The sequence below is a fragment of the Gobio gobio genome (genome assembly GCF_949357685.1).
Source record: "Gobio gobio genome assembly, chromosome: 21".
In the NCBI taxonomy this organism is placed as follows: domain Eukaryota; kingdom Metazoa; phylum Chordata; class Actinopteri; order Cypriniformes; family Gobionidae; genus Gobio; species Gobio gobio.
Window position 1 is genome coordinate 27,409,108 of NC_137117.1, and position 25,713 is coordinate 27,434,820.

The window sequence follows — 25,713 nt, forward strand, 5'->3', positions numbered from 1 at the left end:
TAACAGTCTGGATGATCCTTTTCTTCTTTGGTCCGGAGCACACGGCGTCCATTCCTCCCAAAAAATACCTGAAATACTGATTCATCTGACCACAGTACACGTTTCCACTGTGTGATGGTCCATCCCAGATGCCTCCGAGCCCAGAGAAGTCGACGGCGCTTCTGGACACTGTTAACATAGGGCTTCCTTTTGGCACAGTACAGTTTTAACTGGCATTTGTGGATGTAACTACGTATTGTGGTACTTGACAAAGGTTTGCCAAAGTAGTCCTGAGCCCATGTGGTGATATCGCTTATAGATGAATGACGATTCTTGATGCAGTGCCGCCTGAGGGATCGGCGATCACGGTTGTTCAGCTTAGGCTTGCGCCCTTGTCCTTTACGCACTGAAATTCTTCCAGATTCCTTGAATCTTTTAATTATGTTATGCACTGTTGAATGTGAAATATCCAAATCTCTTCCTATCTTTCTTTGAGGAACATTGTTTTTAAACTTTTCAATAATTTTCTCTTGTATTTGTTGACAGACTGGCGATCCTCGGCCCATCTTTGCTCCTAAAGGATTAGACCTTTCTTGGATGCTGCTTTTGTACCAAATCATAATTACAATCACCTGTTGACATCACCTGTTTCAAATCACATCATTATTTAACCATTTTACCTCATTACTAGCCCTAAATTGCTCCTGTCCCAACTTTTTTTGAAATGTGTTGCAGGTCTGAATGACAGGAAAGGATGCATATTTACAAATGACATGAAGTTGACCAGACAAAACATGAAATATTTTGTGTTCATATTGTCTGCAATGAAATACAAGTCAAAGTAAATTTAGAAATCACTTCTTTTTCTTTTTTTTTGCGTTTTCCATACTGTCCCAACTTTTTCTGATTTGGGGTTGTAAATCCAACTATAAGACATGAAGATATTAAAATATTATAATCACTAACATCATGATTTTCTGTGAAACTGTTTTGAAACTATTAAGCTAATAATTATTTTCATGTTATGTCAGAGAACTGATACATGAATATTAAAATTCTACCCTGTTTTGTCTAAAAACGATCATTTTTAATGCTACAAGTAAATTTAGGCATCACAACATTATCACAGTGTTATTAAATGATCAGCGTTTTTAAAGAATTTACTATAAATATAAAAAATAAAGGAAATAAACATGCACAATTAAATATTATTGTCTGATACTGATAAACTCTAATTTAATATAATACATCCCTCTTGCAGTATTTTCTGGCTGCATCACGTTATGTTTTAAAATCAGCATCAGAAATATATTTATGTCATTTTTTCCCATCACACATAGACTATCTGACGTCCGCTCCATCTGCTTTCACTGTGTCCACTCTTGTTGTTTCCTTTACTCTCACTCATTCTCTCAATATTCTGTGTTGAGTTGATGGCATTATTATTCCGATTCAGTGATGTGTGAAAAATGGAAGTGCAGAGGGGCCCAGAAATTGACCAGGACACTGGCTTTCCAGGACACTGGCCTCTCAATGATAAAGAGGTCATACACATTGAGATGTATGGTTGCGTGGTTATTGCCATTCTCCAACTGCAAAATCCTAGATCTCTGCAGTATTCTGGTTTGAGGGCGCGGCTATGTGCTAGTCTTCTATAATGATAGTACCACAACGTTGGAAGTGAATGTTCAAAATCCATGTAAGACCTCCCACACATCTGGATTTGACAATGTCAGATAACCCTGTAATGAACTGTGGATTTTGAAAGGCAAACACGGTGCATTTTGAGCCCTTTGCAGAGGTAACCATGTGGAACAAAGCCAGTTATGTTCCTCACTCAATGAGAAACTAAACCCTCAGTCTTTGATACTGCCGCCTGGGTGGGACCATGAGCCGCATGAGGTCATCAAACAGAAGCCGTGCTGGTTGTATGCCATGATAATATCCAATCATTGGCTGTTGTGTGGTGTTTTGGAAAGAAAACTAATGCATAGGTTATTTTACATTATCTTAATGTGGATCAGTTGCATTTACGCATTCCTTAGAAATAGAATAGGTACATTTTATTCACTCGATTGTGGACTACATAGGATATTTGGTCATCTTAAGTGAAATTTGTAATCGTAGGAAGTATATATGTGAATATGTCCATAAACCTCTGCAAACAGCATGGGGAATATGTATATCAAAAAATAATTTCACAGGACATTTTCCCACAAGTCATTGTGCACCACTTCAAGTTTAAAACATGAGATGCAGACGTTCAAATATGTTTTCATATTACACATATCAACAGATTTATTCATTCATTCATTTGTTTGTTCGTTAGTTTATTCGTTCATCGTTTCATTGAATTTATTATTAGTAGTAGTAATATGCATATTATTAGTATATTGTTTATATATTTTGTGTATATTAGTATATTATTATAGAGTATATTGTGTCCTCATACCTAAAACCCCATTCTTCTCAATTGTGCTGGCTATTTTTGATTACTATTATTGATGCTGGGCTTTCAGAATAACAAAATAAAATAAAAAAGTGAAGTTGTACAGATATCCCCTACTCAGTGTGTAGGAAGCACTGAATAATGTTCAGGGAGCGTGTGAAACGGAATACACTGTTAAGTTAATGATCTCCACTGCCTGTCTGTGTCTTCTCCAGTTCTTCCAGTGGTGGCTCAGGAGCTCCCCTCAGCCCCACATGGCTGCATGGAAGGGAGCTGTTACCCAGCAACAGGGAACCTTCTGATTGGCCGCGCTATTAATCTGACCGCCACCTCCACCTGCGGCATGGATGGCAATGAGCTGTACTGCATTGTCAGTCATTTGCAGGTAAACCCAACATTATTTCTGAACCATTCTTTCTCTTTCATATAGACTCAAAAACATGATCTCATGTTGTGTACACCATGCTCCTGCATGTATGGCCTTGCCCTGCAGTTTGTGTTGACGGAAATGATTTGTCATATGAAGATAGATGTGCTTGGGGCCCCTTTAGAAGGTTTATTTTTTAAGGTAAATGTACACACATGGAAAAACTTACCATTCATCACTTGTCTATATCATTGTTATTGAGTTTGGCTAAACATACAGTTTTTCTGTTATGACAAGGATTTGTCTACTTGGATAGTTCACCCAAAAATTGTCATCAATTCCCTCATTGTATAGTCACCACAATGTTGGTGATTTCATTTTTTACTATCCATAGGGACATTTGATCCTCAAAAGCTAGGCAAACCATACCCACACACACACACACTCTCGCACACTCGTTAGATTACAGAATGTTGCACACATTGGACTATTGCACGTGTATTGCTCACTATGCCACACCTCTTTTACAGCAGTAAAATCTGCAGCCTAAGGCTTTTCTGTTTGATATGTGTGTGATTTATAAGATCTTGTATTCATTTCTTATGTCTGTCTCTGTTTGCTTTCCCTCTTTTATCCTGAAACACTACTCCTCCCTTTTCCTTTAGGTGTCTATAAAGCACTTTCCTGCCCTCATAAAATGTATTTTCATTGACTGTTTAATGTCTATTTAAAATGTTCTGTGTTCTTTTACGTTCTATGTATTTCACTCCTCATTAAAGTGTTTTGGGTGCATCAAATTGACAGAAAATGTTTAACTGCCTGGAGGCACCGCACATCCTAGACCAAGAGTTACACCCTTTTTGTCCTCAGCGCAGGTGTTACCTGTCAGCGCTCTGTCAGTTTATTTGTCTGTAGGGTGTCTGCAGAGTTCTCTACGTTTCCGTTTGTGTTGTAATTTATCCATCACGACTGTAAAATAGAAATGCTAGCTTTAATTGACTGCTCTGTTGTTATTTAAAAATCACAGTAGTAATTGTGATACTTGATCCATGAATTATACAATATATATGGATGGATGGATGGATGGATGGATGGATGGATGGATGGATGGATGGATGGATGGATGGATGGATGGATGGATGGATGGATGGATGGATGGATGGATGGATGGATGGATGGATGGATGGATGGGATAGATAGATAGATAGATAGATAGATAATGTTGCATGTATAAACTTGGCATAATGAGATGCATTTTCAGTTCAGCTGAGAATTATTTGTAAACCACTCCTCACAATAAATTACCTTTCAATGCCACATTTTAATTAAATTCAATACAAATCCAGTATAATTATCATATATATCAATAATTTTCTTGCATCAAAAAGTATGTTTAAAAAAAACAAAAACAGAAAAACTATTTAACCCGGACATTATCAGAAAGTGTCATACTTTATCTCTATTAACCTTATTTCAGTCCATACACTTAAACTGTGTGAATCCACAGAGCTAAGTCATGCTAACAATGTGTTTTTTCAGGGCCCCAGCATAGCATTCCTGTAGTTCATAATCTGGTTGATCACTGTTAATCCTATTGTTGGCAGCTCACACTCAAAACTACCCCAGTAAGCATGTGTCTAGTGTGTGGTAAGCACAATATTGTAGAAGTGCTGATATCCGTCTCCTGCAGAGCTTGTGAAGATCTGAAATGGAGACTGAGGTTCTCCTGTTCATTGCTGTGACCTTTTAAAGGGTGCTGAAGAAATGCACGTGTCTCACTCGTTTTAGCCAGGCCATTGCTGGAGGTTTTGGTGCCCATGACAACAACTCAGCTTAGACAAAGTGCTCTGGCGTTCATCCACGCTAACTCTCATGTTCTGACCTGAATCCAGGAGGCCCGTTCCCCTCTCTTCCTCCACTTCCAGGTTGGCATGGAACTTGCCTCCCATTCCGAGGGAACATTTTGCTCAGGATTTTTTTGTATGTCTTGGCAGCTACATGAGCCACCAACCATGCAGGTTTAAGTCGTTACAAATTAAGTAACGAAGCTCCTGTCAGACTGCGCTGATATTGCAAAAAAATGTGCATTGTTTTTGTTCTCACTCTGTCTTTCTCTATGTCTCTCGACAGGATTCAGATAAGTGCTTTATATGTTACTCTCAGGAGCCATACAATGCCAATTATCACAGAAACAGCCACAGGGTGGAGAACGTCATCTATCAGAGAGACAGTAGAGGAGAACTCACCTGGTGGCAGTCTGTAAATGGTGTGTGGGAATGTGTTTTTTTAGACCAAAAGCCTGAGTCCACATTTTTATTAAGTAGTTTTACTTTAAGTTGAGTAAAGCTTTACTTTTTAAAGTTAAGTTTTAAGTTTTGGAAAGAAAAAAATATTTATTGATTTATTTGCCTCTATTTTAATTTTTCTAATTCAATACATGATGATAACAATATTGTTGTTGAAATTATTATTATTCAAATTAATTGTTATTTAATGTGTATTGTATATACAATTTAAAAATGGAACAAATGTTGTTTTTGTTGTTTCTTTTTCTGTTGTTTTTTACTTTCATTAATTTAATACATGATAATAATAATAATGTGTAGTTTTAGCTGTGGTAAAATATTATTCAAATTAAATATTATTTATGCATTTATGTTAGTTAGTGTATACTTTAAAAAAAAAAACACAATGGAAATGTTTTCACTAGTGGTCTCAGGTTTGTGGAGATAATGAATGACATACAAAGTAATTCTACTACCTAAAAGTTATGAAATTCATGTCAATAAGCTTTTACTGTACGAGTTCAATTGAATTCTTGTAGATTATGACTGCTTTTCTTTTGTTCATTTGTGTGCAGGAGAGGAGAATGTCAGTATTCGACTGAATCTTGAGGCAGAGTTCCACTTTACTCATCTCATCATGAAGTTTAAGGTGTGTGTATATAATGGATATCACCTCAAGTATCAATTTTTACATCAGCAATTCAATTCAGTAAAAATATATATTAATAAAAGGGAAAACAGCCATCCTCATTTTACACTTTAACCTTCTGTTTGCGTCTCCACAGACGTTTAGGCCTGCTGCTATGATGATTGAGCGTTCTTCTGATTTTGGCCGTACATGGAGGCCATATCGCTACTTCGCCTACAACTGCACCAAGACTTTCCCCAGGGTTCCTGCCCACTCTCTGCGGTTTATTGATGAGGTCATCTGTGAGGAGCGCTACTCTGACATTGAACCGTCCACTGAGGGAGAGGTGAGTGGGAGCTGATGGTGTTTGAATATGGATGTGATTCAGTCTGTGTTTTATTGTTACTTTTGGATGCAGTGTTCACACTATGTGATTTGTATTATTTTTATTTTAGGTCATCTACAAAGTGCTGGATCCTGCGATCCATGTCAAAGACCCATACGGTCTTGACATTCAGGGTTAGTGCAGTACAGTATAACCATGTTTTGACATGTAACTGTTTTGTGGATTACTTTTTATTACACGGCTCTCTGAAATACTTGTCAGTCCAGACATTCTGAGGTCAGCTATTCCCTGATAATGACCGTTGCAAATATCAACACTTTACAATGGCTGCCCATCTGGGAATTCATTCAAACACAGCTGGTCAAACACCATCTTGACTATACTGTATTTACTTTAAAATAAAACCGGAGGACTTCAGTATTAATAATAGGCCTATGGTAAAAGTGTTTGTCTTGTTGCTAGAATGATTGTTTTGTACTCTGTAATGGATTATAAGATAACAAACAGGTAAGATTTTAATAAAGGTTTCTTCTCAAATCAGTTTTTAACTTATAAAACTTGCAACATCTGTGGCATTGTGCTGTGTGATAAAACTGCACATTTTAGTGTGGCCTTTTATTGTGGCCAGCCTAAGGCACACTTGTGCAATAATCATGCTGTCTAATAAGCATCTTGATATGCCACACCTGTGAGGTGGATTATCTCGGCAAAGGAGAAGTGCTCACTAACACAGATTTAGACAGCTTTGTGAACAATATTTGAGAGAAATAGACCTTTTGTGTACATAAAAAAGTCTTAGATCTTTGAGTTCAGCTCATGAAAAATGGGGGCAAAAACAAAAGTGTTGCGTTTATAATTTTGTTCAGTAGATTAATTTGACAAGTAGCCGTGTAATAAGCCGAATGTACATCCAGTTAGTTGATTTTGAAAAATAAACCCCTTCGGGGTGATACAAGAAACCTCCGCTTCGTCCTGATCCCCCTTTCGAGTTTTATTTTGTTATTAAAAACTGCCTGGATGTACATTATCTATTGCTTAAAATATCTATTTGTCTTTATTGCTATGGTATTATTAATGGTTAACGTGAGAGTAAAATTGGCTTTAGTAAGTAAATAACTCACATTGACTCTAGCGAGTGTTCAGTTTGGACCCTGTTCACTGTACTGCAAGTAAAGCAGCTGCACAATCTCCCCTCAGATTTGTTGCGGATCACTAACTTACGGATAAACTTCACTAAACTGCACACTCTGGGCGATAACTTGCTTGACCGCCGTCCTGACGTGCTGCAGAAATATTACTATGCGCTGTATGAGCTGGTTGTGCGTGGGAGCTGCTTCTGCTATGGTCACGCGTCAGAGTGCGCACCAGTACCTGGAGTGACCAACAGGGATTCAGGCATGGTGGGTATCAGTCAGATTGATTTGTAGTTTCGATTTCAAATAAAACATTTAGTATTCTTATATTGATGGATTGTGAATCAAGCACACCATTTAATATACCCTATCCTTTTGATCGGGCAGATTCATGGACGTTGTGTGTGTAAGCACAACACTGTAGGATTAAACTGTGAGCGCTGCAGAGATTTCTACCATGATGCACCCTGGAGGCCCGCCGAGACTGATAACGCACATACCTGCAGGGGTAGGATACACACGCATGTAGAAGTTAAACTGAAAATCTACTTATCCTAATACAAAAATTCTTAATATGTGACTTTTTCCCAGAATGCAACTGTAATGGTCACTCCAACCAGTGTCATTTTGACATGGCGGTGTATCTGGCTACGGGGAACGTCAGTGGAGGCGTGTGTGATAACTGTCTCCACAACACCATGGGCCGCAACTGTGAGACCTGTAAACATTTTTACTTTCAGGATCCATCTAGAGACATCAGAGACCCGGCTGCATGTGTCCGTAAGTTGTTCATGATAATCTGCTGAGAATTGTTCTTTTTGGTGCATGTTTTCTCCTACCTGTTGTTCATATTGTTTCCTGTGTGTACAGCCTGTGACTGTGACCCCGTGGGCTCTGTAGAAGGAGGAGTTTGTGACAGTCATACGGATCTGGATCTGGGTATGATTGGCGGTCAGTGTCGCTGTAAGCAGAACGTCAGGGGTCAGCGTTGCGACTACTGCAAAGAGGGACACTATGGACTCAGTATTGACAACCCACTGGGATGCCAGCGTAAGTGTTTGCGTGTGTTTAGTTAATGTTTGTAATCCGTTTTCCTCAAGTTCACACAGGTGTAGTTCATCATATTAGCTATGAACATATTCAACTAACATATGTCCAAATTTTAAACCATATACACTACTGTTCAAAAGTTAGGGGTTGGTAAGATTTTTGTAATGTTTCTGAAAGAAGTTGCTTATGCAGCTATTACAGTATCACATGCTCCTTCAGAAATCATTCTAATAAGCTGATTTTCTGCTCAAGAAACATTCCTTATTATTATCACAGTTGGAAACTGTTGTGCTGCTCAATATTTTTGTGTAAACCATGATACTCTTTTTCAATATTCTTTGAATAGAAAGTTTTGAAATGTTTTGTAACATTTTAAATGTCTTTACTGTCACTTTGAGCTATATGTTTTAAAACAAACTGTGTTTTTTATATATGTTTGTGCTATATTTCTTAAAAATAAATTCTACTTGGTTTAATTTAAAGACATTCATACATTTTGTGTGCTTAAAGTTAGGTTAGGCAATTTCAGAGAGGCTAGCAATAGCAAGCTAGCTTTGAAAACATAAGATCCCACCCTCTCTTCAGAGCGCTCTTCAAAGCCACGCCTCCTTCAAAACATGATCATGCACAGCTAGAGCAGATTCTGCAAAGTGTCACGAGAGACAGTGTTAAATCACCTCATGTCTCAAAGCACGTAACATCACAATAATAATGAACGTAAACAACTTAAAGAGTGCTGACTTGTATCACCTGCTGCAGATTAATTTTGGCGTTGATAGCGTTACCATCTAAACACATAAATCCAAGTCTGAGGCCATGAATCGTTTTGAGTAGAATGTCACCGGTTGCCATCTCTTAATTAGTTATGTAGTTATGGCGTGAATGCAGCATAAGCTTTTGTTTTGGTTCAGAAGGAAGTTTTCAACTCTGCATAGCCTTATGGAACGCGCTGATGTGTGCGCTGAGGTATGGAAATACAGAGGTTGACAGGGAGGTAGGACGAAAAAAAATTTGGCCCTAAGACTTCCACAGAAGATATATGTAATTTAAAAAATATATAGTTAGACCACTTCTATTTTTGATAGCTATCAGGATGTGAAGAGAGTTTCAAATAGTAGTATAACAAAAAGTGTTTATGAAAAACATTGCCTACCCAACCTTTAAGTGTGAAAATATTTTATGTGTATGTGACATTTATATGTTCCATGTATGTGTATGTCGTTGGCAGCATGTAACTGTGACCCCCGTGGCATCACCATGCTGGGGGCCCCGTGTGATCAGATCAGTGGGGACTGCTCCTGCAAAAGATATGTAACTGGCCGCTACTGCAACCAGTGCCTGGTACATGCTCTCTCTCTCTCTCTCTCTCCTTAATAATAACCAATAACCATCACATTCCTTTTTTTAAATTCAACCTTAAGAAGATGCCTGTATTTTTTGTGTACAGCCTGAACACTGGGGGCTCAGTCATGATCTGGCAGGTTGCAGACCCTGTGACTGTGATTTTGGTGGAGCAACCAGCAGCAGGTGAGTCACTGATGTCAGTTATTGCGTTTAAATGAGTGTATTTGCCCTCATTTAGCAATAAGGAAGTGTCTGGTATCTGGGTGTAGTTTTGACATACCAAGATTAAAGTCCTACATTGTTCTGGGGTTTGATGAGGATAGGTACTGAATAATTGAATTAAATGGAAGTGTCGAACTGCAAGTGGCCCTTGTTTTGAAGATATCTACTGTATGACAATTGTGCCTCAACTCTTTTCCCTTTCACCTTCAGATGCATGATGGACAACGGTCAGTGTGACTGTCGGCCTCATCTGATTGGTCGGCAGTGTTCCGAAGTGCAGCCTGCGTTTTTCTGTGCTTCTCTGGATTATTACAAATATGAAGCAGAGGGAGCTGTAGGTCACTCCCCCGATGATCCCTCTCTTCCTGTGAGTATTGCTCAACTGCAGATCATATATCAGCGCCTAATATTGGCATTTTAACTTTGTATTGTTTTTCCTTTTGGCAGTCTAAACTCCTAAAGTTCATGTCATATTATACAGGTACTGCTATACATCTTCCTGTTGTTATGAATAGGTGTCTGTTCTTCTCTTGGGGGTGATGCTGGTATCATGGGCCATTGAAACAGGATCATGCATGTAGATCTAGAAAGTGTAATATGTGTATGTCTGTGAAGAATTCAGTGATTTTTGGGTTTAGTTGAATCTTTCAGCCCCTAACATAACTAAATGTTGATGTAATATGCTAAATGTAAAACCGTCTCTTTTGTCAGTTTAAATTCATGTGAGTTGAACCCTCAGGTATCTTCACTTCCAATGCTCTGTTGTGACACAAAATACTCAGAGCAGCATGCCTATCTGTTGCCATCATATCTTCCGAGTCACACTGGGTTCGGTGATAACTTTGGATAACAAATTTTTTTCCCACTTAAATAAATATGTTGTCTTCTAGTTTGTCTTCTGATTTCCCAGTTAAAATAAATCTTGAAAAAAAATACATATATATATATATATAACTTTTATTTTATATAAAATTTTCTTTTGTCATTGGCAATTTTTTTAAAGCTACACTGTGTAACTTTTTTAGTTTATTCTTAGCTAAAAACACTTAGTTCTTTCAAAAATATATTTGCTCATTAATGTATATTTACTTCTTTCAAGTAATAAAGTATTCTCGTAAGTTTATAATATGCCATTGAAAATACATACGGGTGAGGGGTTCGAATGCGGGTCGCCATGTTGCCCCTCCATCTTGAAAGTACATTTGCCAAAGAGGGACATACCCGTAAATTCAAGCTTCGCCTTTCGCGTTTTAACACTCGATGGCACCGTGTCGAATGTGGACGAGGTCGAACTGGAAGCCATGTTAATCTTGGACTAAATCGGCCACCGTAGGAGTTAAAACGAAATCGGAATTGAGAGGAACAGAAACTAATATTCACTGGATGGTCATATACCTTTTCACCACTAGATGGGGGAAAATATCACACAGTGTAGCTTTAAGCATTAATCTATCATAATTTAGTGAGGTTTTTCCAGGATGGTTTGGAGTGGCACCGTTCCCTCCGCAGGAACTCAGACAGGCAGCGCTGGTTGTCCAGGCACATTATAGCATACACAAACAAACGCAAACTGCAGAATGCTCACAGGTCCACATCTGAAGTGACCCAGAATAAGATCAGAGAGCAGAAGAGATGCCAGCCCGTCAGAGCGAGTTATTAATGCCCACCACACATATAAACCCACAGCAGCACTGTCTGGTTCACACAGTCTCTCACTCTCTCCACCATCATCATTTACAGTTTATACTTTCACTGCCTGCCACCTCACTTTCTTTCAGACAGAGTGTCAGGTTGGGCTCTGCTTTTGCATTTGTGCTTGGAAAGACATTTTTATTACATACCATATAGTGTGCATTATTATTCAAAAGTTTATTTCTTAACATTATAAATGTTCTCTGTCACTTTTGATCAATTGAATGTTTTCTTGCTGAATAGAAGTTGTAATTTCTTTAAAAAAAATCATACTGACCCCAAACTTTTGAATGTATACTGTATACTACTTGAACTTAAAGTACACTGTACTGTATAACAGTAGTATCCTTATTGTCACATGACCTCAGTACGTATGTTTACTTCAGTTACTACTTCAGTTAGTGTCTTGCATTATGACATTTTTAATCATTTTTTTTTATATATATAAAAATGTCAACTTTAGGATGTCTAATTAAGTAATAAGTCAAAAGATGTTAAAAATCATATTTGGTGTAAATTGTTGTGCAATCATAACTTTCAAAATGGAAGGTTAAGTTGAGGACATTGCATTGTGGGATATAATATCCCATGCAGTATGCTCTGGTTATATACTATAATGCTATTATATTATTGTGTACACAGTATAATGCATATTGGAACTATAATATACATAATGCATACTAGATGATTAATTAGTATGAGAGTATGGTGATATCTAGTATAAATAAATGTTATATCTTGAATATTAAGGTGAGCACAATATGTGCGCTTGTTATTTAGGGCATCCCAAGACCTCAGGCTGAGACCGACTGTGTGCAGCATCTCAACAATCAGCTGAGAAGACACCGCCGTCACCGTCACATTGCCCAGCAGCAGAGGGCAGCACTGAGACGTATCCGACAGTTGCAACAAACTGTGAGTTTCCCTTCAGATAACTCCACCTCCTCATTGCTATATACCTTACACTGCTGTATCTGATTTAATATTAATCTGTGTCTGTTTTCAGCCCAGTGTGAGCATAGTGCACAGAGAGAGACAGCCGGGTCAGATGCTCACGTGGACCGGGATGGGCTTCGCTCGAGTTAAAGATGGTGCTGGCCTAGAGTTCACCATCAGCAACATCCCTTACGCCATGGAATATAACATCATGATCCGATACGAGCCAGAGGTTTGTGGTCTGAAACACTTGATAGATTGTTTCGGAACATAGTAGCTGATTACTAGCTGGTAGATTGTCTTTAACCAGCCAAAAAAACAAACAAACAACCAGCTGGTCATACATCTTTACACATTGACCATCTTGCACCAGTTTAGACCAACTAGAATCCAGCTACAATGTTCCAGAAACACAGAAAGCAGTTTAATCGGGTTCATTGTCTTTTAATAATTACTCAAAAACGAATATTCTGTCATCATTTACTCACCCTCATGTAGTTCCAAACTTGTATGAATTTCTTTCTTCTATGGAATGTAAAAGAAGATATTTTGAAGAATGTTGGTAACTAAACAGTTACTCCCATTATCTTTCTTGTCCATACAATGAAAGTCGATGGGAATCGATGATGACCAATGAATTTTCTTTTTTGGCTGGACTATCCCTTCATAAATATCTAATATCTGATATTTGGTTTATAATGAATGATGTTAATAACCATATTGTCATATAGTCCACAGAGGACTGGGAGGCAGTAGTGAGCGTGACATCCCTGAATTTACCCACGAGTCTCCGCTGTGGAAACTTGCTGCCCACAGAGCAGATGTACACAGTCACAATGCCCCACCACATAAGGTAATATCATTGTGTTTATGTCTGTGTGTTACCTGACAGATCGTGAATGCTTTGTTTTTGGATGCAAGTACACATTCATATTTATTTGAAAGCAATTAATACATAACAGTACACTTGCAAAACTATGCATGCTGTACAAAGTACTATTTTAAACCTTGTATAGCACCACCCTCATTTCATGGGAATCCTAGTTCCATGGCAGTTGTTTTGATCATTTTCGAGTTTTTGGGTGCCATTGTAATCTGACTCTAATCTGATTTCTGGCCCCGTCCCAAGGCTCAGGGAATGCAGGAGCAAATTAGACTCTGTAAAAAGCTGCATATCCTCTTGAGCAAACACTGAAAGAATAAAAAAAAGATATTGGGAGAAAGTGAGAGAAACAAGAAAAAGGAAGGAGAGATGTCAGGTGAGTTCAGGAAGTTCAATCTGGATAAATTACTGGTCTAAGTCTTTCCATGGGGAAATGAACCCCAAGCAGGAGATAAGACTTCACAGACATTATCAGGTTGGTAGTGCTGCGGTGGGTAACTAAATAAGGGTGGCTGTCTGGTGCTTGAAAGCGATTTTAATGAATGTTGTTAACGTAGGGAAAGGAAGCAGCTGTATGTACTAACTGTCAGGGTCAGAGCCAAAGCTGGTACTAATAATTTGTCAATATAAATAATAATCACATCTATAGTACATGCATATTTCTGTGATATTTTTTACGAAATACTTTATTTAGCAAGTATGCATACATTTTTTTTAAATGAAATACATTTATATTGTTATAAAAGATTTATTTTTATTTTTATTAATAATAATGAATGTTTCTTGAGCATCAAATCAGCATATTAGAATGATTTCTGAAGGATCATGTGACACTGAAGACTGGAGTAATGATGCTGAAAATTTAGCTTCGGAATAAATTACATTTTAAAATATATTCAAATTTTTAATTGTTATAATATTTCACAATATTACTGTGTTTATTTACTTTAAAAACGAAAACTTTATTCACAAGCTTAAATTAGACATTTTCATTGGATCCCATCTGATTTTTTTGGACACCATTGTATATGCTTAGACTGTCTTGGTAATTTAATGTTTAAATGTCTTGTAGAAATCTGCATTAATGCGAATATTATTAGTGATGGCATATCACTTTTGACAGGTACATTGAAATGCCAAGGCCCTTCTGCTTTGAGCCAAACAACCGGTATGTGGTGTCCATCCGTTTCCAGCGCCATGGTGTGTCTCACCGACATCTCACCGCCTTCGTCCTGATAGACTCAGTAAGGATCCTCTTTTTAATTTATACACGTTATTTAATGCTTGAAACAAGGAATGCATGTGGCGCAGATGAAACAATCTCTGCCCCCTGCTGGTGGGTGAAAAGTCTTATTCTGAGCATTTCCTCTCTCCTTACAGCTTGTGCTGATACCCAGGTATGAGGAGCTTCCTGGTTTCCAGGGCGACAACGCCCCAGATGAGCGTAGACGGCAGGAGATGGAGGTGTATATGTGTTTGGATTCCTTCATGACCCTGCCGATGCCTGCGCTGGCTGAGCTGTGCACGACGCTCATCTGCAGCATCTCTGCTATCATGCACAATGGAGCCCTGGGTGAGTCACTGTAATGGGGTCAGAGGATAAACGTCCCTCCTCAGTGCCTTGTCAAAACAAGTCGCATTATAACACATCCATTCCTTTTTCCTTCAGATAAATCTCATACTGTTGTTTAGATTCTTATGAATGGCTTCCTAAAAAGTGATCTTTCTGCAGCATGTCAGTGTGACCCTCAGGGTTCACTGAGTGCAGAGTGTGACAAAGTCGGAGGTCAATGCCACTGTAAATCCAATGTTATTGGCCATCAATGTGATCAGTGTGCACCGGGGACGTATGGATTTGGGCCCTATGGCTGCACTGGTGAGAGACTTTTTTTATTGTCAGACCTAAATTAATATACATTTTTAATGTAAAAATATTTTTTATATTAACATTTTTTGATAGGGCAAACTTTGATGTACACTTTATATTGTATTTTAAGATTAAAATGAAATGAAATTGAACTTGACTCATTTGTCTCGCACTTCTCTTTCTCTCTCTGCAACAGAATGTGACTGCCACTCTCAGGGCTCTGTAGGGCATCAGTGTGACCCTGTGACGGGTCAATGTCCGTGTCAGCATGGGGCAATGGGCCGCCAGTGCTCAGAATGCCAACCAGGTCAGTGGGGATTCCCCAACTGTAGGCAGTGCCAATGTAACGGCCATGCAGAGATCTGTGACCCTGAAACAGGTGCCTGCTATGAGTGCAGAGACTACACTGCTGGACAGCTGTGTGAGAGGTGAGAAACAGTACACAGATTACATCAGTGAGACCAAATCAATGTGATAAATACATTTGTGACACTGTTTTAAGTCCAAATGTAATGCATGCTTTGCAAAGGAGGATGAGGCAGTTACAAACTATATATCAAGTACAACAGCTTTATAGATACTGACCCCAAACTTTTGAACGGTAGCTTAATGCCTTTATCAAGCAAGAATGCAATAACTTGATCAAAAGTGACAGTAAAGGCATTTGTAATGGTACAAAAGATTTCTGTTTCAAATAAAGGCAGTTCATTATTCATCAAAGAATCTTAAAAAATATATACTTACCTTGGTTTCCAGAAAAATATTAAGCAGCACAACTGTTTTCAACCCTGATAATAATAAGAAATGTTTCTTGAGCATCAAATCAGCATATTAGAATTATTTCTGAAGGATCATGTGGCACTGAAGACTGGAGTAATGATTCAAAAAAATAATCTTTGCCTTCACTGAAATAAATTATATTTTAAAATATATTAGAATAGAAAATAGTTATTTTAAAGTGTAATAATATATCACAATAGTAAAAATTTTACTGTATTTTTGATTAACCCTTTGTGAGCATAAGAGACTTTCAAAAACATAAAAAAACGTACTGACCATAAACGTTTGAACAGTACTGTAAAAATATCAAAACCAAAAATATTTGTAGCTTTTTTTTTCTTTTCTTTTTTTTAAGCTGTATAAAACATTATTTTTAATAAATAATAAAGTATGGTATGATACTAAAAAACACTTAACACCAGGCTGCCCCTGTAAAAAAATTAGCTTTTATAAATAAAATTAATAAAATGTTCTCTACAGCAATTATATGGATTATTTTGTCATTTCTTTAGGTGTGTAAACGGGTTCTATGGTAACCCAGTATTGGGTTCTGGTGAGCACTGTCGCCCCTGTCCGTGTCCAGGACACCCTGACAGTGGACACTCCAACGGAGCTTCCTGTCACGCAGACTATGGCTCTAACCAGATCCTCTGCCAGTGTAGTGAAGGATTTGCAGGTAAAATATAGTCAGTAAATCAATAGTTTCTCAAGTGATTCTCATTTAGTAGGTTAACTGACATTGTCCTGTCACAGGTCCTCGCTGTGATCGTTGCGCTCCTGGTTACTATGGTGATCCAGAGCAGCCTGAGGGGACATGCAGGCCGTGCCAGTGCAACAGGAACATTGACCCCCAGGATCCAGAGTCATGTGACCCGCGAACCGGCCAATGCCTCAAGTGCCTGTATAACACTGACGGCCACTCTTGCTCTGAGTGTAAATTAGGTTATTATGGAAACGCTCTTGCCCAGGACTGTAGGTGTAAGTACAGTGACATTAAACTTTAAAACAGCCTTTTTTATTTTAAAAATAGTCTGTGAATTAATTCCTGCATTTAAATCTAATTCTGCACTCTGTCTCATCCTGCAGGCTGTACTTGTGTAACGGCTGGCACTTTACAGGGCTACTGTACTGATGGAGTATGTCAATGTAATAAGCAGACTGGAGATTGCCCCTGCAAACCAAACATCATCGGCCACAACTGTGACCAGTGCGTCCCCAACCACTGGAACTTCGGCTCGGACTATGGATGTGAGCCCTGTGGATGCGTCCGGCCAAATGCCCTCAGCACCCATTGCAATATGGTATGACCTGTGCAATACAGCATCTTTCTTCATATTCATCTTTCTTATTAAACCTTTATTTTATCAAGGTTTGTCTCCTTCATTTTTTGAAAGAGACAAGGGTGAAATGGCAGGATAACCTTACAACAATAAACAAACATAAATCAATGTACAATATAACATGAAAAGATGTTACTATACATTGCCAAGGACACCCAAATGTGATGAAATAAAAAAGCTGGTGTGTGATGAAAAAAGTGTTAAAATAAGCTTAAAATGATAAAAACATCAACAATTGTTGTTAATGTATGCAAGAAGTATTTATTTAGTTCTATATTATCATTCTACTAAGGCTAAACCTAATTATTAATATATTATTAACTTTCTATTAAATTTACAATATACTGTACACTACCAAGATATTTTTAAGAAATTAAGCATTTTTTGTTCATTAAGGATGCATTAAAGGTGCACTATGTACATTTTTTTCAGTAAAATATCCAAAAACCACTAGGCCAGTGTTATATATTTTGTTCAGTTGAGTACTTACAATATCCCAAATGTTCCCAAATATTTGTAAATCATGAGAAGATTGCTATTTTAACCAAGGAACCGGGACGTGTGAGGGAGTCGCCTGTCGATTCCGGTTTTATTCTGCAGAAACGCTTAACTCTCACTGCAGTGTGAACAAGTGTCATTGCAGCCGCCGAGCGAACGCACAGAGTAACGTCATAACATAATTTTCAACACACTCAGATGTATCTAATATGATAAAGAGAGCTGCGTTACCTCACACTCATGGCCGGAACAGCGGAAATGGTGCCGATGACTATGCCATAATAAAGGTCCCGCTGCTCGCGAGGCTTGTGTTGCGCTCTTCTTATTAACAATCACTCCTGCTTCTGCTTCATACTACATTAACGTTAATAATCACATCCATGAACATGATTTCTGCCTGAGTCCTATCCCGATTCTTTTGCACCGGCTGTGAGGTGGAGACCACATGTCCTAAGATTCTGCGCTCAAACTTGGCGTCACCAAACTACGCCTTCGTTTTGAATAGGCGACCTCTAGAGGACAGAAAAGTTACATAGAGCAGCTTTAAATTGGTCAAAAGTGACAGTAAAGACTTTTATTGTGTTACAAAAAATGTTAACTTCCACAAAAATATTAAGCAACACAACTGTTTTCAACACTGGTAATAATTAGAAATGTTTCTTGAGCATCAAATCATCATATCAGAATGTACAATACAATAAATGTACAATAAAAAAGAGACACCAAACTATTAAATGATAGTTTATCTTGCAAAATTAAAGATTTATTTAATTTTAAAATATAAAATGAAATGTAAAATAAAATTTCAAAGTGGGTGCAATATCAATGAACTACGTTAAACAGTAGAAATTTTAGACTTAAAATATGATTAAATTATATCAAAATATAAATTATGATATAAATTAAATCATACATTTAATTTAAATATGATAATTATCTTAGCTTTCTTAAAATTGAAATGTGTTTTTATTATTTTTAATAATTACAATTAGTTACAATGGCCAGATGTACTATTAATCTCTCCTCTTTTCTACTCCCTCTTTCTTTTCTTCCATCTCTCTTCATAACTGTAGTTCACTGGCCAGTGTCATTGCCAGACAGGTTTTGGAGGACGGCAGTGCAATGAATGTGAGCCGTTCCACTGGGGTGATCCCAGAGTGCAGTGTGAACGTGAGTACTGCAGATATACATCTAACTCCTTTTCTTATCTGTGTCAGATCATTAGTGCTTTATCTCCCTCTGATCAGATTGTAACTGCCACCCTCTGGGATCCGAGACGGAGCAGTGTGACCGCATAACAGGGATATGTGAGTGTAAGGAGGGAGCTTCAGGACGTCGCTGCAACGAGTGCGCCCGTGGCTATACTGGACACTTCCCCAAGTGCGTTCCCTGCCATCCCTGCTTCCAGCTATGGGATGATGCCGTGTGCCAGGTCAACCGAGATCTGACCCACATCAAGGATGTCATTGCCATGATTCTGGAGAAGGGTGAGATGCCCGGAGTCAGTGACAGCCGCATCCGTGAAATGGAGAAGAAACTAGCACAGGTTCAAGATCTAATCAAAGATGGAGACCAAGAGGGAACCTATAACTTAATCAGCCAGGCTATTGATGATTTGAGGTAACGCCTGCACACAGTGGGCAGCACTGTAAATGTCATCACACTTTATTAAGACTTGCACACAGGGACAAACATTTTTGAATCATCAGATTTGTTTGTGTCACTTACATTAGCAAGGGTTACATTATCATACGTGCAATTCAATTTAAACCATACATTATGTTGCAAAAGCTGTATTATTTCATAATCATAGTCACATTTGCCACATGGTGAGTGTTATTTTGTATGTAACTAAGGATAATTGAAAATCTTCTCCATTTTAAATAATTTCAGAGCAGAGATAGCTTTGACTGATGGACGTCTGATGGGTGTGATTCGGGAGCTGAATGTGACGGCAGACCTTGACAATGCTCTGAAACAAAACCTAACTGCACTGGAGAAAGAACTGAAAGACTTGAACAATACGCTTCACCAATTGCACAAAGGGCTGGAGAACTACCTCACTGCTGGATTGTTAGGTAAATTAGTATTTCTTAGCAAGTATAATGGGAATAAACACATGAAATCAAAACTGACCAATGACAATAATTTCATTCCAAAGAATGCATTATTTGGCTTCGTAGTCTTTTCCGCAATATAACTTTAAAAAATTACTTTTTTCTGTTGATGTCACTTGGATAATATTAACCAATAGCCAAATAGCTATTTGGATATTATTTTAGTAAACTCTCATTCATTCTGACTCCATTCCGATATACTGTATAACATATACTTTTCTCCATCCAATTTATAGAAATGAAATCAATAAAAACTTTCATTTTTTTAAATAAATATCCTCTTTCACTGTCATATTAGGGTAGTAAAACGGCTTGCAAAAGCCTGTTCACAATGTTTAAGTCCTTCCCATAGATTTTGCCCAGAAAAAGATTACATAGATTACACCAGGGCCTGCTCGTGACCAGGCCACCTTTTCATTCACCATCATTTTATTAAAAACATTTAACCCATGCTGATGTCTTTTTGTCATTTTTCTTTTACAGAGCAATTTGAAAATGTGCGCAAGTTCTACCAGAGTTCATTGAATTCAGAGCAGCGCTGTAATGCCTCCGTATACGGACCCCAAAGTCCTGTAGAACAGTCTCAAGAAACACGTAACCGTACCGAAGCCCTGCTGAAAGAGAGGAAGGACAGCTTCCTGCGTACAGTTGCTGCCAACAATAAGTCTTTGTCTGAACTGAAGGAAAAAGCTCACGAGATAGAAAGAAAGGTCCATCATCTCAGCAACAAGGTAGATACTTTGGGCAAAACTTTGGGCTTAAGACCTGAAAGGGAGCAGCAGAGAACTGTTAGCTAGATCAGTGACACATCCTTGTTTCTGTTATGCCTTAAGGTATGTGGTGGCCATGGCAATGCTAGTGCAAATAATAGCTGTCCAGATAGCCCTTGTGGAGGAGCTGGTTGCCGGGACCATGACAGTGCGCTGAAATGTGGAGGGAAAGGATGTAATGGAACCGTTGGTGCCTCAGTGACGGCCCTTGGACACGCTGATGATGTTCATAAGAAAATTACCACTGCCAGCGAGGAGTTACAAACCATGGCTAAAAAGGTAAACGGGTGTCTGTTTGAGCATGTGCAGTGTGTGTGCTGAGAAAAAAGCCTGAAATAATCTCTGCTTATATCTCAGCTTCGAGACATCGCTACACTCACCCAGACTGTGAAGACTCAAGCGAAGGACACTCTCGATAAAGCCCAGAGCAAGAAAGATCTCTTTGAGAACTCCAACAAGATACTCAAAGACTTCATTCAGAAGATTAGAGATTTTTTGAATGGTCAGTGATTGTGTGATTAGGTTGTGTTATTGTTGTTGTGTCGTGAAATGCAATGGCATTAAAGGGGTAAAAATTAGCATTTACTCATCCTCATGTTGTTTGAAATTCAGATGTTTATATATATATAATTTTCTGGAAGGTTAAAGGATATATTTTGCAGAATGTCAAAAAAACTTCATAAAAGTACAATAAATGTATACTACTATACCTCAAAAGTTTGCAGTCTGTAAGATTTTTGTAATGTTAGTGTTAGTCTTATGCTCACCAAGGCTGCATTTATTTGATCAAAAATAGAATACAAAATTATTACAATTTAAAAAATACCTTAATTCTATTCTAATATTTTTTTCCCTTTGATGGCAAAGCTGAATTTCAGCATATTCAGCATCATTACTCCAGTTTTGAGTCACATGATCTTTAAAAAAAAAAAAAATTTTAATATGCTGATTTGATGCTCAAGAAACATTTCTTATTCATAGCAATGATTGAAAACAGTTGTGCTGCTTAATACTTTTGTGGAAATCGTAATACAGTTTTTTCATATATGAATAGAAAGTTCAAAAGAACAGTATTTATTTTACATTCTTGACAAATGTAATGCATCCTTGCTTAATAAATGTATTATTAATGTAAATGTATTTCTTTAAAAAGAAAAAGAAAGAGTCTCAGTCTGGCGCTATCTACTTTTGGTGTATGGAGCGGAATAGCTTGGCCATACTGCAAAATTTTGTGTTCTACCGAAGGAGAAAAACATTGAAATTTTAAATAACATGAGGGTGAATACATTTCTATTTTTGCATGAACTGTCATTTTAACATGTTTAATTATGATAAAAAGCCTTTTTAATAATAAAACTCATGTTATATTCAGAGGAGGGAGCAGATCCAGAAAGCATTGAAAAAGTGGCCCAGCAGGTTTTGGCGATCTCCTTGCCAGTCAACAGGACCGTAATGGTCAACATAGTCAGGCAAATCAAAGAAAACATCGACAACCTCACCAACGTGGAGGGGCTGATCAACACCACCTCAGAGCAACTGGCCAAGGTCAATGATCTGCTTAAAAGAGCTCAAGACGCAAAGTAAGTGAGAGAATGTTGTTCTTTTTTACACAGATATCTGTATACAGTCAATTATAGTGTGTGTGTGTGTGTGTGTGTGTGTGTGTGTGTGTGTGTAGGTCACAAGCTGAAGGAGTGAGCAATAATATCAATAAAACTAAAGAAGCACTTGAAACCTCTCAAAGTGCTATTAATAAAGCTGAGGAGGAAATGACCAAAGCCCTGGAAAACCTCAAGAATGCCCAGAACATCACTACCACGGTAAACCTGATATGTTGCTCCATTTATATATCAGTCACATGATCATTCAGAAATGTTTCTAATGTGCTGTTTTACTGCTCAAGAAAAATGTTTTCTTCTTCCTTAAAAAAAAAAGTCTTTAAAGTTGCTTTTGATCAATTGAATGTGTCCTTAAAAAAATAAAATCTTATTGACCCCAAACTTTTGAACAATGTATGATCTGATCTAATCTCCTTTTGTGTCCCTCTCTTGAACAGGTTGACGACAAACTATTACATTTAGACAGCAGCCTCATGGATGTGATGATGCGATTGACCAATTTGTCGCATGGAGTGGATTTATTGAAGAATAAAACGGAGCAGAACAGGGAGATGGCAAAAGAAGCCAAAGCTCAGTCGGACAATGCAACGAAAGAGGCTGCTGGACTTCAAGAGGTCTGTGTGTGAACATCTGGCTGTATTTGATATTTGAGTGCTTCTGGCATTACCATTAATGTTATTTGTATGTGCATATTTGTGTTTAACAGGAACTGACAAATGCTGAGAACCTGTATAAGGAACTGAAAGAGAAAGTAGACTCAGTGGGAGGAACGGGAGAGGGTAACGTTAACCAGAGAGCCATGGAGATGAAGAAAGAAGCAGAGGAACTGCTGAAGAAGGCCACCATGGGCATGGATACCCTCAAAAGTATGTGTGAGACTGCATTAAACATTTACTAAATTAAAGCACTGAAAATATTTTGGCAGCTGAAATGAACCTATGAGCCGTTATCATTAAGCATTTACAGTATGTGTTATTTATGCTGTCATTTTGCTATTAAACTCAATTTTGAGTTAATTGACAATATTAGTCTGTACGTGGCTCTTTTCTCATCTTCTCATTTTTCTGTTTCCCTCCTCTGAAGAATTGGAGAGAAAGTTGAACAAGAACGAGCTGAAAATGCAGCAGCAGCGGGATGAACTGGCAGATCTGGAGAAAAATGTTACAGACATCAGAGAAGATATCCGATTAAAAGTCATGGGCTACAACAACTGTCAGTAGGAACTGTAAATAAACGACAAAATCCTGAGATCAGAAATCAATAGATCTTCTCAATCACCCTCTGTGTAATTCACATATTGTTCCATTACAATGCAAATTGCTATTTCGATACGAATCAGCAAGTTTATGACATTGATGACAAGCTTCAGAATGAAGCACTACATCTTACTGTCATCCTACGGAATCAGTGGTTCTCAAACTTTTTCAGGTGCGGGAGGGCAGTAAAACAAATTGAGGATCACCTAATATGCCACGTCTCGTTCGATGTCCTTGAGTCGCCAATCCCTATTTTTTTCTAAACTGCTGTTTTGTTCTTATTTTGTTAAATCTAGCTGACTGTTGGCTTGCTAAGTTGAAACATACAGTGAAACAGAACCGTCAGTCTTTTTCTTTTCTTCTTTTCCTTTCTTTAAAAAAAAAAAATAAGCCAATCAAATCAGACCAGAGTTTGAGAACCACTGTTTTAAATAAACGGTGTAACCTAGTATTGTTCAAAAGTTTGGGGTCAGTAATTTTTTTTTTAAAGCAATTAATACTTTTATTCATCAAGCGTGCAATAAACTGATCAAAAGTGACAGTAAAGAAATTGATAATTATTACAAAATATTTATATTTCAAATAAATGCTGTTCTTTTGAATTGTTTTTAAATTGTTTCCACAAAAATATTAAGCATTTATTTCAGCATTTATTATAATAAGAAATGTCTCTTTTCAGTAATGGATAACATATATTAAAAAAAGAAAACGGTTCTTTTAAATTGATATTAAAATAATTTTATATTATATTGTTTTCTGTATTTTTGGATCAAACAAATGAAGCTAAGGAGAGGATGTCTTCTTTCAAAAACATTATTAAAAAATCTTACCTACTCCAAACTTTTGAACGGTGGTGGTGCCTAACACCATATCATATTTTTTATATTCTGTATAAAACGTATATGAACACATTAAACCTTTGATATGGAATTTAAAAGTTGTTTTGTTTTATTTATATGAAGAAACACTTGGGGTTACTTGACTGTAACCCTGTTCCCTGATAAAGCGGAACGAGATGCTGCATAAGCTTATGCAAATGGGAAATTTACATTTACATTTATGCATTTGGCAGACGCTTTTATCCAAAGCGACTTACATTGCATTCAAGGTACACATTTTACATTTTTGTCAATTCTTGCTTTCCCTGGGAATCGAACCCATGACCTTGGCGTTGCTAGCGCCATGCTCTACTGTTTGAGCTAGAGGAAATGTCTTTGACATAACCAGCTGTGAAAATAGTGTGAAAACACGTCAATGAAATTGACCCGGAGGTATTTATAGCCTCAGCCGGTGACGTCATAGGCGCACCTGCTGCACAAGGCTATAAATAGATGAGCTTCAGCTGGAGCAAACCAGATCTTCTTTGTTTGAAGACCAGTCCTGAAGTATCATCAGCACGGCCTAGCAATGCAGCATCTCGTTCCGCTTTATCAGGGAACAGGGTTACAGTCAAGTAACCCCAAGTGTTCCCTTTCAAAAGCTACACTCAATGCTGCATAAGCTTATGCAAATGGGAACGAGAATACCCACGCCGCCGTGCTTGATGGTGCCTGGACCCCTTACGGTTGTGTAGGTGTGCACAAGAACGCAAGAAGCCTCAGGCATTAGCCTGTGATGTCGACTCAAGGACATGAGAGCCCAGAGTGGCATGAGCATCCAAGCTATAAAGTCTTAAGAATGTGTGCGGAGAGGACCAACCTGCCGCATCACAAACACTTTGTAAGGGAGCACCCCTTGCTAACGCAGTAGAAGAGGCGACTCCCCTGGTGGAGTGAGCCCTTAATCCTATAGGTGAAGCTTGACCGCGCACCTCATAGGCAAGAGCAGTAGCATCCCTGACCCAATGTGACATTGTTTGATGGTGGCAGAACCTCTGTTACGGCCCCCATGGCAAACAAACAGTTGCTCTGACTTACGCCACTGGCTAGTGCGGTGGACGTAGGCCTGAAGAGCATGGACTGGACACAGTCTATGAAGTTTCTCCTGATCCGGCGTTGTGAACGGCAGAGGGCAGAAGGTTTCAAGAGTGACAGGATGTACAGTCGACAAAGGAACCTTAGGCAGGTAGTCAGGGTGGGGATGCAAAATCACTTTCACCAAACCTGGGGCAAAGTCTAAGCAGGATGGCGATATTGACAGAGCCTGCATGTCC

At 38.2% G+C, this 25,713-nt stretch overlaps 1 protein-coding gene across 1 annotated transcript in view; it reads left to right on the forward strand.

Annotated features, from left to right (window-relative positions):
* The window catches only part of lamb2l (laminin, beta 2-like), a 48,829-nt gene extending 24,334 nt beyond the window's left edge, over window positions 1-24,495 (forward strand). The window contains exons 3-35 of the mRNA XM_079803088.1: window positions 2,644-2,813; window positions 4,926-5,061; window positions 5,656-5,729; window positions 5,866-6,054; window positions 6,164-6,227; window positions 7,252-7,454; window positions 7,575-7,695; window positions 7,779-7,967; window positions 8,058-8,237; window positions 9,466-9,578; window positions 9,685-9,764; window positions 10,014-10,170; window positions 12,276-12,410; window positions 12,502-12,663; window positions 13,163-13,284; window positions 14,438-14,558; window positions 14,695-14,887; window positions 15,047-15,190; window positions 15,378-15,609; window positions 16,474-16,637; window positions 16,715-16,939; window positions 17,048-17,262; window positions 18,873-18,969; window positions 19,047-19,419; window positions 19,693-19,877; window positions 20,400-20,647; window positions 20,750-20,965; window positions 21,044-21,188; window positions 22,059-22,266; window positions 22,365-22,506; window positions 22,743-22,919; window positions 23,012-23,171; window positions 23,389-24,495. Of these exons, the coding sequence (XP_079659214.1) occupies window positions 2,644-2,813; window positions 4,926-5,061; window positions 5,656-5,729; window positions 5,866-6,054; window positions 6,164-6,227; window positions 7,252-7,454; window positions 7,575-7,695; window positions 7,779-7,967; window positions 8,058-8,237; window positions 9,466-9,578; window positions 9,685-9,764; window positions 10,014-10,170; window positions 12,276-12,410; window positions 12,502-12,663; window positions 13,163-13,284; window positions 14,438-14,558; window positions 14,695-14,887; window positions 15,047-15,190; window positions 15,378-15,609; window positions 16,474-16,637; window positions 16,715-16,939; window positions 17,048-17,262; window positions 18,873-18,969; window positions 19,047-19,419; window positions 19,693-19,877; window positions 20,400-20,647; window positions 20,750-20,965; window positions 21,044-21,188; window positions 22,059-22,266; window positions 22,365-22,506; window positions 22,743-22,919; window positions 23,012-23,171; window positions 23,389-23,525 (5,477 nt within the window). The 3' untranslated portion in view covers window positions 23,526-24,495. The remainder of the gene's footprint in view (window positions 1-2,643; window positions 2,814-4,925; window positions 5,062-5,655; window positions 5,730-5,865; window positions 6,055-6,163; window positions 6,228-7,251; window positions 7,455-7,574; window positions 7,696-7,778; window positions 7,968-8,057; window positions 8,238-9,465; window positions 9,579-9,684; window positions 9,765-10,013; window positions 10,171-12,275; window positions 12,411-12,501; window positions 12,664-13,162; window positions 13,285-14,437; window positions 14,559-14,694; window positions 14,888-15,046; window positions 15,191-15,377; window positions 15,610-16,473; window positions 16,638-16,714; window positions 16,940-17,047; window positions 17,263-18,872; window positions 18,970-19,046; window positions 19,420-19,692; window positions 19,878-20,399; window positions 20,648-20,749; window positions 20,966-21,043; window positions 21,189-22,058; window positions 22,267-22,364; window positions 22,507-22,742; window positions 22,920-23,011; window positions 23,172-23,388) is intronic.
* Window positions 24,496-25,713: the final 1,218 nt, after the last annotated feature.